The following is a 17343-nucleotide window of genomic DNA, read 5'->3' on the forward strand; positions in this document are numbered from 1 at the left end:
CGCCAGCAAAAAAACCCCAAAATGCAACAATATACTGCTTAAATTGTCCTTATTTACAGTTGAGCTCTTCTGCACCAAACACACACACACACACACACACACACACACACACACACACACATATACACACACACACAAACACACACACACAAACACACACACATATACACACACACACACACACACACACACACACACACACACACACACACACACACACACACACACACACATACATACATACATACACATGCATGTTTGCACAAATACAGTACATGCACGTTTGTACACACACACACATACATACACACACAGAAACACACACACCAAAGTTACAAGAGTAGGACATGGAGACAAATTAATTTTTGTGGAGAGAATGTGCAGGACTGAGTGGCGGTCATATTTTGTACTGCTATGAGGTACATCTAGTTTTGCTGACACTTTTGTCCTCAGTAACTAACACAACTGGGGAAAAAAGACAGACCAGCACTGTCTGAATTTTCTGTATACTATCAGGTGTAACAACTTTTGTATTTTAGGTGTAAAAGGCCCTCTCTTGGGGAGAAATGGGCTCCAAAGTACAATTCACCACCCCATCAACCGCTAAAAAAAAAAAAAAAAAAACCTGGGTAAACTGTAATAGACTGGATTCGCATTCTCTGTTCCCTTTTTGACTTTTTGTTGACCTTGATGGAACATGTCATGACATCAAGGAAATATGTTAAGAAGGACTTAGGAAATTGTGGTATTACAGTTTTACCCAATTTTGCAAACTAGACTGTTTTTATTTATTTATTCATTTATTTTATCAAAATTCACACACAATGCCCCAGCCGTGGCGTGACTGGCCGGGGCACCTGCACTGCACGCTGGCGACCCGGGTTCGATTACCGCACCGTGGTCCTTTCCCGATCCCAACTCAACTCTCTCTCCCACTCGCTTCCTGTCTCTCTCTCCACTGTCCTGTTCAATTAAAGGCATAAAAGCCCCAAAAATATACTTAAAAAAAATAATAAAATAAAAAATGCACACGCAATTCAGAAAGCCAAACACACACACTGCAAAATGCTTCATATATCCTGCAAGCACTGTGGTGACAAAACCTGTCAGCAGTTAAGCTTTGTCCAACCAGCTAACAAAAAGATAACCTGGGCTGGGCAGGCTGAACTTGCTGCGAATAGAGCTGCATGAATTGCAGAGATGCAGATATGTTTGGAAGCCATATTGGTGGGACCCTCTTTATACTGGCCTGCTTCACATAGGCCTAATTGTGAGTATAACAGCAGTATCCACCACTCAGCATGTGCCATATGGTTTGTCCATGATAAAGGCCTACAGTACCATTGGAATTCCTCCTCATGATAAGAATTACTCTTATTGCAACATTAATGATATAAACGAGCTGATGAAACGTTTACACTCACAATCAATGGCAGCTCACAGAACAAGAACAAGTAAGGCAGAAAACAAAAATTCAAACTGTAGGTGAGGAAAAAGAGTTGATTGTTTTACGATAAACAGGATTAGGACACTTTTTGATATGACTTGTGGATAAGGTGGAAAAAAAGTGAAATAGGTAATGTTATAGTCTAGTCACCAATCCCAAGCCATTACAGCGAAGCATACTAGATCTTGTATATATAATATGCATATATTAAACACTGCTGAGCTATGTTTGATGCAACAAAAATATTGGCATGGTTTGAGACTCTATCCATGAAGAGCTTACCAACATGCCTGGCGTGAGTAATTTCCTGTTATTATTTTCTGAATTACATGCGCACCCTACTGCTGATTTCGGGCATTGCGCTATTACACAGAGTTAGGGCCTACAGTTAATGGAAGCAGGCTGCTAGTCAGACACAGATGACGGTTGTTGAGATGGCACATCATGGCCATCCCTAACTCAAAGTGCAGTCCACTGAAAATTGGACTATGGAAACAAATTGACAAGCGAGATTTATTTTTTGCAGAGAGAATGTTCAGGACTGAGCGGCAGTCATATTATTATTATTATTTTTTTAAAACAATATTGACCAAAAACATTTCCTAAACAGCTAATTCTAGCAATTAGTTCTACAATCATTATGATGCAGTTATGTGTCATAATCCAACAATGCATAAAGTTCTATGGGTGTCATGGTGATCATGGTAACATTTAAAAGGGGATGCCAAGAGCTGCAGAGCTTCATTCTACAGCAATCAGTCAAAAAGTACAGGTGATTACAGGTGAGTGTAATGTAACACTGTTTTGTTGTGTCAGTATCTTTGAACATATTCAAATAGCTTACATCAGAGAATGTTCTTATTACATATGAAAAGATTTAATGATAAACAAAATTCTTAAAGAATGAGACTTTTCTCTCATTATTCTCTTTTTTATTCTCTTCGTTTTTATTCTTTTCTTTTTTTCATACATTAATAAGCTGATACTGAATGCTTATGTACAAGCACGATACTCATATTTCAGTTGTTAATTGCATGCACTCTTAAAAGGAATTATGAGTAGTGCAATTCTTGTGCTCAACTTTAAAGAATAAATGAAAAGTAGTCATTAAAAAGGTATAATGTGTGTGGGTATGGGGGAGTTTGGTGTGTGTGTGTGTGTGTGTGTGTGTGTGTGTGGGTGTTTGTTTGTGTGTGTGTGTGTGTGTGTGTGTGTGTGTGTGTGTGTGTGTGAGTTTGTGTTTCTTTGTGTGTGTGCTGGGGGGGTGATGAAATGGTGTGTGTATGTGTGTGGAGTATTGATGTGTCTGTGGGGGGGGGGTGGTATATTGTGTGTTTAGGTGATGGTTATGATTATATTTGAAATTGTTCGGCATGTTGGTTGATTTATAATGTATGGGTTCACTCATTAACACAGTGTTTTTAAATCTACAGTATCTATCAGGAGACAGGGGACACGGTGAAAACAATGGAGGAGGAGGACACGTTGAAAGAAAAAGGAAAGCGGAATGAAAGACGGATAAGGGAGATGGAAGGAGAAGGAGAAAAAGAATTCCAGAAAGTTGAGGCAGAAAACATGGTAGAAGATACAGAGAAGGTAAAGACAATAGAGATGGAGGTGAAGAAAGAGGAAGAAGGGATGAGAATGCTGGAAGAGAGAGTGAAAGAGCAGCAGAAGATGAGGAGAGAAATGCAGAAAAAAACAAAGGAAGAAAAATTATTGAAGGAGATGGTAGAAGAAGCAATAGAACGGAAGAGAAAGCTGAGAGAGATGGAGAATAGAGCAAAGGAGATAGGAAGAGGACCGAAGAAGGTGGTAGAGAAAATGAGAGAACAGGAGCGAATGCACAGAGAAATGGGGGACACAGAAAGCCACACGTACACGGACTCGGACGATTCTTGGATGGAGGAGGATGAGGATAAGGAAGCACTCAAGAGACAAGAAGAAATAACAAAGCTTAAAGAGAAGATATCTCTGGAGGGCCAAAGGATAGCACAAATACAGAGAGAGGCTAAGGTGAGAGACGAGGAGAGAAAGAAGAGAGAAATTGAACAAAGAGCAAGAGAGGAGGAGAGAAAGAAGAGAGAGACTGAACGAAAAGAACAATTAAGAAATGCGGAAAGGGAAAAGAGAAGATGGGAAGAAGAGGAGCGGCTGAGAAATGAGAGCTGCTGGCGGATAGGAAGGGAAATGTTTGAGGATTTCTATACTTTTTGCGTAGAAACATATTTACTGCAAAGGATGATGAAGAGAGAAGAAAAAATGAGAAAGAAAGCGGAGAAGGAGGAAATATTGAGAGAAAAGGCAAGAGAGAAGAGATACCGTTGAGAGAGGCAGAATAAAAGCAACAGAGCAAGAGAGCAATGGAGGAAGAAAGAAAAGTGACAGACATGGAAGAGTGTTACTAGGAAAATAAAAATAAAATAAAAGTGTTAAAATGAAAACGTACAAAGGCCTGATTTAGTCCGTTTGTCAAAAACTGCATTTACAAATATTAAAGAAAAATGAATGCATGATTAAGATTATTTAAAAATAAAATACAGTACAGAGTACAAATAGTTAGATACAAATATAAAGTATCTATCAGTTTGAGGGTAAACTTTAACATTGCACCTCTTCCTTGGATTTTGTGTCTCCCAACTTGTTTGGTGTAATAATGCAAATTTAAATATGCCAATAAAGCCTTTAGACTTGAGATTTTTGACAGCCTCATCAGATGATCAGCTGCTTTGTTTTGGCACCATGGTCCAGAAATCTTGCAAGGAGATGTGTGACAGAGAGAAGGACCACACAAAGTTCATTGTGTGAAAAAAAAAATCACTTACCTGTTTGGTTATGTGTGCATACACACACACAGACGTAAATTTATTCTGCCACTGTAGTACAACCGCTAGCATAAGGTGTACCTCAGAGGTCAAAGGTTAAACACTAAGGCAGGGATCACATTTACCAGTGACAAGGGGGAAGCCCATTGTTTGCTATGGTTAGGCAGCAGAATAGTTGGAGCGGCATCGTAACACTAGCATTGAAATAGCATTGAACTTGGTTCAACTTTAAAAGCGTAAAATGAGCGATCAATTGTCAATATTGTCAACTTGGGGATCAATAAAGTATCTATCTATCTATCTATCTATCTATCAATAGGCTATAGAATTTAGACTGTTTTGTAACTTATATGGTCAGAGTGTTGCGTTCCGGGGCACATGGGCATGTAGCCCCACTAGACTTTTACAGAGAGAATTAGTTTGAAATGTTTATGGTACAGTGGTATGTTGTTGGTCTCAAAGGCCCGCATCAACCAACCAACTAACTCATAACCACTCATTTGTGAATTGCCCCCCCTTCGCCAGCAAAAAAACCCCAAAATGCAACAATATACTGCTTAAATTGTCCTTATTTACAGTTGAGCTCTTCTGCACCAAACACACACACACACACACACACACACACACACACACACACACATATACACACACACACAAACACACACACACAAACACACACACATATACACACACACACACACACACACACACACACACACACACACACACACACACACACACACACACACACATACATACATACATACACATGCATGTTTGCACAAATACAGTACATGCACGTTTGTACACACACACACATACATACACACACAGAAACACACACACCAAAGTTACAAGAGTAGGACATGGAGACAAATTAATTTTTGTGGAGAGAATGTGCAGGACTGAGTGGCGGTCATATTTTGTACTGCTATGAGGTACATCTAGTTTTGCTGACACTTTTGTCCTCAGTAACTAACACAACTGGGGAAAAAAGACAGACCAGCACTGTCTGAATTTTCTGTATACTATCAGGTGTAACAACTTTTGTATTTTAGGTGTAAAAGGCCCTCTCTTGGGGAGAAATGGGCTCCAAAGTACAATTCACCACCCCATCAACCGCTAAAAAAAAAAAAAAAAAAACCTGGGTAAACTGTAATAGACTGGATTCGCATTCTCTGTTCCCTTTTTGACTTTTTGTTGACCTTGATGGAACATGTCATGACATCAAGGAAATATGTTAAGAAGGACTTAGGAAATTGTGGTATTACAGTTTTACCCAATTTTGCAAACTAGACTGTTTTTATTTATTTATTCATTTATTTTATCAAAATTCACACACAATGCCCCAGCCGTGGCGTGACTGGCCGGGGCACCTGCACTGCACGCTGGCGACCCGGGTTCGATTACCGCACCGTGGTCCTTTCCCGATCCCAACTCAACTCTCTCTCCCACTCGCTTCCTGTCTCTCTCTCCACTGTCCTGTTCAATTAAAGGCATAAAAGCCCCAAAAATATACTTAAAAAAAATAATAAAATAAAAAATGCACACGCAATTCAGAAAGCCAAACACACACACTGCAAAATGCTTCATATATCCTGCAAGCACTGTGGTGACAAAACCTGTCAGCAGTTAAGCTTTGTCCAACCAGCTAACAAAAAGATAACCTGGGCTGGGCAGGCTGAACTTGCTGCGAATAGAGCTGCATGAATTGCAGAGATGCAGATATGTTTGGAAGCCATATTGGTGGGACCCTCTTTATACTGGCCTGCTTCACATAGGCCTAATTGTGAGTATAACAGCAGTATCCACCACTCAGCATGTGCCATATGGTTTGTCCATGATAAAGGCCTACAGTACCATTGGAATTCCTCCTCATGATAAGAATTACTCTTATTGCAACATTAATGATATAAACGAGCTGATGAAACGTTTACACTCACAATCAATGGCAGCTCACAGAACAAGAACAAGTAAGGCAGAAAACAAAAATTCAAACTGTAGGTGAGGAAAAAGAGTTGATTGTTTTACGATAAACAGGATTAGGACACTTTTTGATATGACTTGTGGATAAGGTGGAAAAAAAGTGAAATAGGTAATGTTATAGTCTAGTCACCAATCCCAAGCCATTACAGCGAAGCATACTAGATCTTGTATATATAATATGCATATATTAAACACTGCTGAGCTATGTTTGATGCAACAAAAATATTGGCATGGTTTGAGACTCTATCCATGAAGAGCTTACCAACATGCCTGGCGTGAGTAATTTCCTGTTATTATTTTCTGAATTACATGCGCACCCTACTGCTGATTTCGGGCATTGCGCTATTACACAGAGTTAGGGCCTACAGTTAATGGAAGCAGGCTGCTAGTCAGACACAGATGACGGTTGTTGAGATGGCACATCATGGCCATCCCTAACTCAAAGTGCAGTCCACTGAAAATTGGACTATGGAAACAAATTGACAAGCGAGATTTATTTTTTGCAGAGAGAATGTTCAGGACTGAGCGGCAGTCATATTATTATTATTATTTTTTTAAAACAATATTGACCAAAAACATTTCCTAAACAGCTAATTCTAGCAATTAGTTCTACAATCATTATGATGCAGTTATGTGTCATAATCCAACAATGCATAAAGTTCTATGGGTGTCATGGTGATCATGGTAACATTTAAAAGGGGATGCCAAGAGCTGCAGAGCTTCATTCTACAGCAATCAGTCAAAAAGTACAGGTGATTACAGGTGAGTGTAATGTAACACTGTTTTGTTGTGTCAGTATCTTTGAACATATTCAAATAGCTTACATCAGAGAATGTTCTTATTACATATGAAAAGATTTAATGATAAACAAAATTCTTAAAGAATGAGACTTTTCTCTCATTATTCTCTTTTTTATTCTCTTCGTTTTTATTCTTTTCTTTTTTTCATACATTAATAAGCTGATACTGAATGCTTATGTACAAGCACGATACTCATATTTCAGTTGTTAATTGCATGCACTCTTAAAAGGAATTATGAGTAGTGCAATTCTTGTGCTCAACTTTAAAGAATAAATGAAAAGTAGTCATTAAAAAGGTATAATGTGTGTGGGTATGGGGGAGTTTGGTGTGTGTGTGTGTGTGTGTGTGTGTGTGTGTGGGTGTTTGTTTGTGTGTGTGTGTGTGTGTGTGTGTGTGTGTGTGTGTGTGTGTGAGTTTGTGTTTCTTTGTGTGTGTGCTGGGGGGGTGATGAAATGGTGTGTGTATGTGTGTGGAGTATTGATGTGTCTGTGGGGGGGGGGTGGTATATTGTGTGTTTAGGTGATGGTTATGATTATATTTGAAATTGTTCGGCATGTTGGTTGATTTATAATGTATGGGTTCACTCATTAACACAGTGTTTTTAAATCTACAGTATCTATCAGGAGACAGGGGACACGGTGAAAACAATGGAGGAGGAGGACACGTTGAAAGAAAAAGGAAAGCGGAATGAAAGACGGATAAGGGAGATGGAAGGAGAAGGAGAAAAAGAATTCCAGAAAGTTGAGGCAGAAAACATGGTAGAAGATACAGAGAAGGTAAAGACAATAGAGATGGAGGTGAAGAAAGAGGAAGAAGGGATGAGAATGCTGGAAGAGAGAGTGAAAGAGCAGCAGAAGATGAGGAGAGAAATGCAGAAAAAAACAAAGGAAGAAAAATTATTGAAGGAGATGGTAGAAGAAGCAATAGAACGGAAGAGAAAGCTGAGAGAGATGGAGAATAGAGCAAAGGAGATAGGAAGAGGACCGAAGAAGGTGGTAGAGAAAATGAGAGAACAGGAGCGAATGCACAGAGAAATGGGGGACACAGAAAGCCACACGTACACGGACTCGGACGATTCTTGGATGGAGGAGGATGAGGATAAGGAAGCACTCAAGAGACAAGAAGAAATAACAAAGCTTAAAGAGAAGATATCTCTGGAGGGCCAAAGGATAGCACAAATACAGAGAGAGGCTAAGGTGAGAGACGAGGAGAGAAAGAAGAGAGAAATTGAACAAAGAGCAAGAGAGGAGGAGAGAAAGAAGAGAGAGACTGAACGAAAAGAACAATTAAGAAATGCGGAAAGGGAAAAGAGAAGATGGGAAGAAGAGGAGCGGCTGAGAAATGAGAGCTGCTGGCGGATAGGAAGGGAAATGTTTGAGGATTTCTATACTTTTTGCGTAGAAACATATTTACTGCAAAGGATGATGAAGAGAGAAGAAAAAATGAGAAAGAAAGCGGAGAAGGAGGAAATATTGAGAGAAAAGGCAAGAGAGAAGAGATACCGTTGAGAGAGGCAGAATAAAAGCAACAGAGCAAGAGAGCAATGGAGGAAGAAAGAAAAGTGACAGACATGGAAGAGTGTTACTAGGAAAATAAAAATAAAATAAAAGTGTTAAAATGAAAACGTACAAAGGCCTGATTTAGTCCGTTTGTCAAAAACTGCATTTACAAATATTAAAGAAAAATGAATGCATGATTAAGATTATTTAAAAATAAAATACAGTACAGAGTACAAATAGTTAGATACAAATATAAAGTATCTATCAGTTTGAGGGTAAACTTTAACATTGCACCTCTTCCTTGGATTTTGTGTCTCCCAACTTGTTTGGTGTAATAATGCAAATTTAAATATGCCAATAAAGCCTTTAGACTTGAGATTTTTGACAGCCTCATCAGATGATCAGCTGCTTTGTTTTGGCACCATGGTCCAGAAATCTTGCAAGGAGATGTGTGACAGAGAGAAGGACCACACAAAGTTCATTGTGTGAAAAAAAATCACTTACCTGTTTGGTTATGTGTGCACACACACACACAGACGTAAATTTATTCTGCCACTGTAGTACAACCGCTAGCATAAGGTGTACCTCAGAGGTCAAAGGTTAAACACTAAGGCAGGGATCACATTTACCAGTGACAAGGGGGAAGCCCATTGTTTGCTATGGTTAGGCAGCAGAATAGTTGGAGCGGCATCGTAACACATTGAAATAGCATTGAACTTGGTTCAACTTTAAAAGCGTAAAATGAGCGATCAATTGTCAATATTGTCAACTTGGGGATCAATAAAGTATCTATCTATCTATCTATCTATCAATAGGCTATAGAATTTAGACTGTTTTTGTAACTTATATGGTCAGAGTGTTGCGTTCCGGGGCACATGGGCATGTAGCCTCACTAGACTTTTACAGAGAGAATTAGTTTGAAATGTTTATGGTACAGTGGTATGTTGTTGGTCTCAAAGGCCCGCATCAACCAACCAACTAACTCATAACCACTCATTTGTGAATTGACCCCCCTCCGCCAGCAAAAAAAACCCCAAAATGCAACAATATACTGCTTAAATTGCCCTTATTTACAGTTGAGCTCTTCTGCACCAAACACACACACATACACACACACACACACACACACACACGCACACACACACACTGACACACACACATATACACACACACACAAACACACACATATATACACACACACACACACACACACACACACACATACATACATACACATGCATGTTTGCACAAATACAGTACATGCACGTTTGTACACACACACACACACTCTCAAAAATAGGGGTACTGTTGGGGTACATTTTCGTTCTTTCAAGTACAATTTTGACCCTGTACCTTGTATTGGTAATAATAGGTACCATTTCGGGTACATAAATAATGTACCTTTTCACCAAGGGACCATATTGTACCTATGGGTACAAAAAGCCCATGGACTGTCACTCAGAAGTTGATAGGGGAGGAGATTCGGGAGCAACCGTTATTTTTTCGTCTCACTCAAAGTATTGAAAGTAATGGAGGAGCAGTTTTCAGCAGAGGAGCTTGGTGTGGGGAAACGTGCTGTGGTGCTGGCATAATCTTTATGGAACAGGAGGCAACGCTATTCAGAGGTAAGATGTAGTTGCAATTTATCGAAATTCAGTTTGTAAATGTTGAATACTGTTAACGGAATCAAATTGTTCGCTTAAAGGCTAACATATTAGCATTCGCTAGCTACGTAGCCCATGTCATGTTAGCTATATTCAGATATTTTGAAACGGTGTTCAAACGCCTTCAGTAATTCATGAGGTAAGGTATAGTTGCAATTTATCGAAATTCGGGTTTGTAAATATTGAATACTGTTAACTGAGTCAAATTGTTGGCATAATAGGCTGACATTAGCATTCGCTAGCAACGTAGCCTATGTTAGCTATGAATATTTTAAACGGTGTTCAAACGCCCTCGGTAATGCATGACTATCATGATAGATGTTAAGGAAAGGCATTTTGTGTGTGTTTTATCACTGTTTCCCATTTTAATGTGAAGTTAGTGAATACTGTTGAGTCAAATTGGCTTAAAGGCTAACATTAGCACTCGCTAGTAACCTAACCTTATGAACCATATGGACCTTATGAAACGTTCTGCTAGCTGCTAACGTTAATCCCTCTCACACAGATAACCACCAAGGCAGAATGTTGGCGTGTGGAAGTACCTCTACTCAGAGTGATAGAGAAAACTATGGCTCTGCTTTTACTGAAGGAATGGCTACGTAAGTAACACAACTTGGTCGTTTTTCTTAGTGTATTGATAGCCTAGTATTTTTCTTATTGATGTTAAATACACATAGAAATGAAAATAATACAGACAATTTTTAGATTAGTTTGTCCAGGAGAAATTATTGCTTAGGGTCATCTTGTGCTGTTTCATTGTGTCATTTTTTTTTTTATTTATATTAATGTATTGCATATGCCATTTCTCTCTTAAACGCATAGCAGAGCAGGCAGCTTTATGAATATAAGGTGAAAAGGATGTATGGAGAAGTTTTGGGAGAGTCAGACAGTCCACGGAACTTGCATTGACTTAGCAATGATCTATGCCAGGTGAGTGGATTGACATACTGTAGTTGCATACATGTGTATTTTACACAATCTGTCTGAGGCTATTTATTTGTGTGGTTGAAAATATCTAATTCTGAGGTTTGTGTTTACATTTTGCTTCCAACAGACGTACAACCCCTGCTGTCATTGGTGATACCACTGCTTGAAAATATGTCAACGTCCTGTAGATCAAGTAAGGTTCCAGTCGAAGTCCTCCTGAAGAATTTGTTGGATTTCTGCCAGTTTTTGATATTGAACTTTAGTGCCTTTTGAGACTCTTGGCTTTTTAATGGCACGCCTCATTCTACCCAAATGGAAGGATTGGAGTGTGTTTATATTGTATATGTTTATAGGCTTGCTAATATTTGCTTAGGCTTTCACATTGTTTTCTGAGATACTTCTCAATTATGTCATTGTGACTCATTGTATCACACTTCAAGACGCGTATCTTTTACTCAATTAGTGTATGCACTGTGAATCCAAACATGAGAATTCTAAGATTATAGCAACTGCAAAGTTACTGCAAGGACAATGTTAGTTTTGTAAAAACCTTAAGTGACAAGCACAAGATGCGGGGAGCTTTTCTCTTGTAACATTTTAATGCATTTGTAATGGTGACGGTAAGCAGATACTACATTTTCATCTCATATGTTAGTATTAACATGAACTTAAAAGCATGCAAGGTTTTTGTGTGTGAAGTGGTTAACTCAAATATTGGTATAATATAGATCAAGGTTATTAATGTTGATCACCTATGGTGCAAGTTAATCATTTTTTTCCCTCTGCATATAAACACAATGTGGAAGCAAAATATTGAGATCAAACTGTTTTATATTTACACTTACATAAAGAGTTACAACATGTTTTACGTTAAGCATATTGATTAATGTAAGATACTTTGATGTTTTGATATGAATGTGTTTTTAATATGAACATGTTAACTTTTATGTACCTGTATTCATGTGGAGTATTGTGTGTAATATCACAAAGTGATTTTTCTCTCAGAATAAACATTTTAATTTACTTATTGGTTGTGTGAATACATTTCAATTATACCACCTTAAATTTTCACTGGGGTTGTACCCTTAAAGTACAGATTAGTACCTTTTAAGGCTGCTATGCTGTAATGATATACACAGGTACATTTCGGTCATTGCAGGTACACAAGTGTACCTTGATGGGTACAAATGGCTAGGGTACCAAACAGTACCTGCATTAGGGGTACATTATTGTACTTCAAAAGGGTACTGCCCCAGCGACAAGCATTTGTACCGATTTAGGTACACACTGGTACTTCCATTTCTAAGAGTGCACACACAGAAACACACACACCAAAGTCACAAGAGTAGGACATGGAGACAGTTTTACCCAATTTTGCAAACTAGACTGTTTTTATTTATTTATTCATTTATTTTATCAAAATTCACACACAATGCCCCAGCCGTGGCGTGACTGGCTGGGGCACCTGCACTGCACGCTGGCGACCCGGGTTCGATTACCGCACCGTGGTCCTTTCCCGATCCCAACTCAACTCTCTCTCCCACTCGCTTCCTGTCTCTCTCTCTACTGTCCTGTTCAATTAAAGGCATAAAAGCCCCAAAAATATACTTTAAAAAAATAATAAAATAAAAAATGCACACGCAATTCAGAAAGCCAAACACACACACTGCAAAATGCTTCATATATCCTGCAAGCACTGTGGTGACAAAACCTGTCAGCAGTTAAGCTTTGTCCAACCAGCTAACAAAAAGATAACCTGGGCTGGGCAGGCTGAACTTGCTGCGAATAGAGCTGCATGAATTGCAGAGATGCAGATATGTTTGGAAGCCATATTGGTGGGACCCACTTTATACTGGCCTGCTTCACATAGGCCTAATTGTGAGTATAACAGCAGTATCCACCACTCAGCATGTGCCATATGGTTTGTCCATGATAAAGGCCTACAGTACCATTGGAATTCCTCCTCATGATAAGAATTACTCTTATTGCAACATTAATGATATAAACGAGCTGATGAAACGTTTACACTCACAATCAATGGCAGCTCACAGAACAAGAACAAGTAAGGCAGAAAACAAAAATTCAAACTGTAGGTGAGGAAAAAGAGTTGATTGTTTTACGATAAACAGGATTAGGCCACTTTTTGATATGACTTGTGGATAAGGTGGAAAAAAGTGAAATAGGTAATGTTATAGTCTAGTCACCAATCCCAAGCTATTACAGCGAAGCATGCTAGATCTTGTATATATAATATGCATATATCTTAAACACTGCTGAGCTATGTTTGATGCAACAAAAATGTTGTCATGGTTTGAGACTCTATCCATGAAGAGCTTACCACCATGCCTGGCGTGAGTAATTTCCTGCTATTATTTTCTGAATTACATGCGCACCCTAGTGCTGATTTCGGGCATTGCGCTATTACACAGAGTTAGGGCCTACAGCTAATGGAAGCAGGCTGCTAGTCAGACACAGATGACGGTTGTTGAGATGGCACATCATGGCCATCCCTAACTCAAAGTGCAGTCCACTGAAAATTGGACTATGGAAACAAATTGACAAGCGTGATTTATTTTTTGCAGAGAGAATGTTCAGGACTGAGCGGCAGTCATATTTACCGCTTTGCGGTACATCTAGTTATCATTATTTATTTTTTTTAAACAATATTGACCAAAAAACATTTCCTAAACAGCTAGTTCTAGCAATTAGTTCTACAATCATTATGATGCAGTTATGTGTCATAATCCAACAATGCATAAAGTTCTATGGGTGTCATGGTGATCATGGTAACATAAGGGGATGCCAAGAGCTGCAGAGCTTCATTCTACAGCAATCAGTCAAAAAGTACAGGTGATTACAGGTGAGTGTAATGTAACACTGTTTTGTTGTGTCAGTATCTTTGAACATATTCAAATAGCTTACATCAGATTTTGTTCTTATTACATATGAAAAGATTTAATGATAAACAAAATTCTTAAAGAATGAGACTTTTCTCTCATTATTCTCTTTTTTATTCTCTTCGTTTTTATTCTTTTCTTTTTTTATACATTAATAAGCTGATACTGAATGCTTATGTAGGCCTACAAGCACGATACTCATATTTCAGTTGTTAATTGCATGCACTCTTAAAAAGAATTATGAGTAGTGCAATTCTTGTGCTCAACTTTAAAGAATAAATGAAAAGTAGTTATTAAAAAGGTATAATGTGTGAGGGTATGGGGGAGTTTGGTGTGTGTGTGTGTGTGTGTGTGTGTGTGTGTGTGTGTGTGTGTGTGTGTGTGTGAGTTTGTGTTTCTTTGTGTGTGTGCTGGGGGGTGATGAAATGGTGTGTGTATGTGTGTGGAGTATTGGTGTGTCTGTGGGGGGGTGGTATATTGTGTGTTTAGGTGATGGTTATGATTATATTTGAAATTGTTCGGCATGTTGGTTGATTTATAATGTATGGGTTCACTCATTAACAGAGTGTTTTTAAATCTACAGTATCTATCAGGAGACAGGGGAGACGGTGAAAACAATGGAGGAGGAAGACATGTTGAAAGAAAAAGGAAAGCAGAATGAAAGACGGATAAGGGAGATGGACGGAGAAGGAGAAAAAGAATTCCAGAAAGTTGAGGCAGAAAACATGGAAGATACAGAGAAGGTAAAGACAATAGAGATGGAGGTGAAGAAAGAGGAAGAAGGGATGAGAATGCTGGAAGAGAGAGTGAAAGAGCAGCAGAAGATGAGGAGAGAAATGCAGAAAAAAACAAAGGAAGAAAGATTATTGAAGGAGATGGTAGAAGCAATAGAACGGAAGAGAAAGCTGAGAGAGATGGAGAATAGAGCAAAGGAGATAGGAAGAGGACCAAAGAAGATGGTAGAGAAAATGAGAGAACAGGAGCGAATGCACAGAGAAATGGGGGACACAGAAAGCCACACGTACACGGACTCGGACGATTCTTGGATGGAGGAGGATGAGGATAAGGAAGCACTCAAGAGACAAGAAGAAATAACAAAGCTTAAAGAGAAGATATCTCTGGAGGGCCAAAGGATAGCACAAATACAGAGAGAGGCAAAGGTGAGAGACGAGGAGAGAAAGAAGAGAGAAATTGAACAAAGAGCAAGAGAGGAGGAGAGAAAGAAGAGAGAGACTGAACGAAAAGAACAATTAAGAAATGCGGAAAGGGAAAAGAGAAGATGGGAAGAAGAGGAGCGGCTGAGAAATGAGAGCTGCTGGCGGATAGGATGGGAAATGTTTGAGGATTTCTATACTTTTTGCGTAGAAACATATTTACTGCGAAGGATGATGAAGAGAGAGGAAAAAATGAGAAAGAAGGCGGAGAAGGAGGAAATATTGAGAGAAAAGGCAAGAGAGAAGAGATACCGTTGAGAGAGGCAGAATAAAAGCAACAGAGCAAGAGAGCAATGGAGGAAGAAAGAAAAGTGACAGACATGGAAGAATGTTACTAAGAAAATAAAAATAAAATAAAAGTGTTAAAATGAAAACGTACAAAGGCCTGATTTAGTCCGTTTGTCAAAAACTGCATTTACAAATATTAAAGAAAAATGAATGCATGATTAAGATTATTTAAAAAATAAAATACAGTACAGAGTACAAATAGTTAGATACAAATATAAAGTATCAATCAGTTTGAGGGTAAACTTTAACATTGCACCTCTTCCTTGGATTTTGTGTCTTCCAACTTGTTTGGTGTAATAATGCAAATTTAAATACGCCAATAAAGCCTTTAGACTTGAGATTTTTGACAGCCTCATCAGATGATCAGCTGCTTTGTTTTGGCACCATGGTCCAGAAATCTTGCAAGGAGATGTGTGACAGAGAGAAGGACCACACAAAGTTCATTGTGTGAAAAAAAAATCACTTACCTGTTTGGTTGTGTGCACACACACACACAGATGTAAATTTATTCTGCCACTGTAGTACAACCGCTAGCATAAGGTGTACCTCAGAGGTCAAAGGTTAAACACTAAGGCAGGGATCACATTTACCAGTGACAAGGGGGAAGCCCATTGTTTGCTATGGTTAGGCAGCAGAATAGTTGGAGCGGCATCGTAACACTAGCATTGAACTACCATTGAACTTGGTTCAACTTTAAAAGCGTAAAATGAGCGATCAATTGTCAATAGGCTATAGAACTTAGACTGTTTTTGTAACTTATATGGTCAGAGTGTTGCGTTCCGGGGCACATGGGCATGTAGCCCCACTAGACTTTTACAGAGAGAATTAGTTTGAAATGTTTACGGTACAGTGGTATGTTGTTGGTCTCAAGGGCCCGCATCAACCAACTAACTAACTCATAACCACTCATTTCACTCATTGAACCACACACACACACACACACACACACACACACACACACGCATGTTTGCATCTCTCACAGGGTCAGCCAGCCACCTATCTGCACAAACGACTGCATCAGATGTGGCGAGACAGTGAGAGAAGTTTGCCCAATCTTTGTCTGAAAAATATGAAACATTTGAACTCTACCATGTTGAACGTAACCTGTCAGATGTTTAAGGGGCTACAGGCAAAAGTAAAGAACTTCCTCTCTAAGAACCTGCAACTTGTCACCAGAACCAAAGACTGCACAGAAAGTTATGCAAAACAGACAATTAGTAATGCTCTTGTTTGCATTAAAGACCTTCGCATCTCGAGGGATTCACGAAGATCAGAGGATCTCAAAATGGTGCATGACATTTTGAATTTGATGCTGAATAATATTTCAGAGGTAGATGATCAAACAGGTCAAAACGTCACTGAGACGTCCTCAGAGGAAACAGAGAGCAGATCGTCACTGAGTACATGGTCGAAATCCAGTGAAGAGAGCTCCACTGAAGAGAGCTTACTTCGCACAATTACCATTTCTGAGCTGGATGGCAGAGGTAATATAATCAGACCGAAGCACATTCTCAAAAGATGATTTTATATTCCTCTTTTTAGTCAACTTTAGCATGGGTGTGAATACTTACTGAACCCACTGTATCCCTGGACACAATTGCCAGTGTTGTAAAGACAGTCAGTGAGAGACATGGTTTGGAGGAAGAGGCATGTAGTTCCTCTCAGCATGGAGATCTCAATGTAGTTACGGAGAAGATTGAGGAATCCCTCTCCAACTTAACTGCCAGCCCTCTGGACCTGGTTGGTAAGATTTATGATCTCTTCAGGCAGGATAGCAGCAGTGGCCTTCACAAATG

General features: G+C 39.1%; 2 protein-coding genes across 2 annotated transcripts; both read left to right on the plus strand.

The window, feature by feature from the left end:
• Window positions 1-2207: 2207 nt before the first annotated feature.
• LOC134089243 (golgin subfamily A member 6-like protein 22) lies at window positions 2208-3823 on the plus strand. The gene is made up of 2 exons (XM_062543631.1): window positions 2208-2229; window positions 2881-3823. Exon 2 carries the CDS (start codon window positions 2915-2917, stop codon window positions 3773-3775), a length of 861 nt encoding a protein of 286 aa, XP_062399615.1. The 5' UTR covers window positions 2208-2229; window positions 2881-2914; the 3' UTR covers window positions 3776-3823.
• A 3175-nt stretch (window positions 3824-6998) lies between these two features.
• On the plus strand, window positions 6999-8614 carry LOC134089244 (golgin subfamily A member 6-like protein 22). The gene is made up of 2 exons (XM_062543633.1): window positions 6999-7020; window positions 7672-8614. The coding sequence occupies exon 2, from the start codon at window positions 7706-7708 to the stop codon at window positions 8564-8566; it is 861 nt and encodes a 286-aa protein (XP_062399617.1). The 5' UTR covers window positions 6999-7020; window positions 7672-7705; the 3' UTR covers window positions 8567-8614.
• Window positions 8615-17343: the final 8729 nt, after the last annotated feature.

The sequence above is a fragment of the Sardina pilchardus genome, chromosome 8 (genome assembly GCF_963854185.1).
Source record: "Sardina pilchardus chromosome 8, fSarPil1.1, whole genome shotgun sequence".
NCBI lineage: Eukaryota > Metazoa > Chordata > Actinopteri > Clupeiformes > Clupeidae > Sardina > Sardina pilchardus.

What these genes read in the sequence shown, in the direction of transcription:
- LOC134089243 (XM_062543631.1), top strand. Translation starts at nt 2,915, where the DNA reads ATGGAGGAGGAGGACACGTTGAAAGAAAAAGGAAAGCGGAATGAAAGA.
- LOC134089244 (XM_062543633.1), top strand. Translation starts at nt 7,706, where the DNA reads ATGGAGGAGGAGGACACGTTGAAAGAAAAAGGAAAGCGGAATGAAAGA.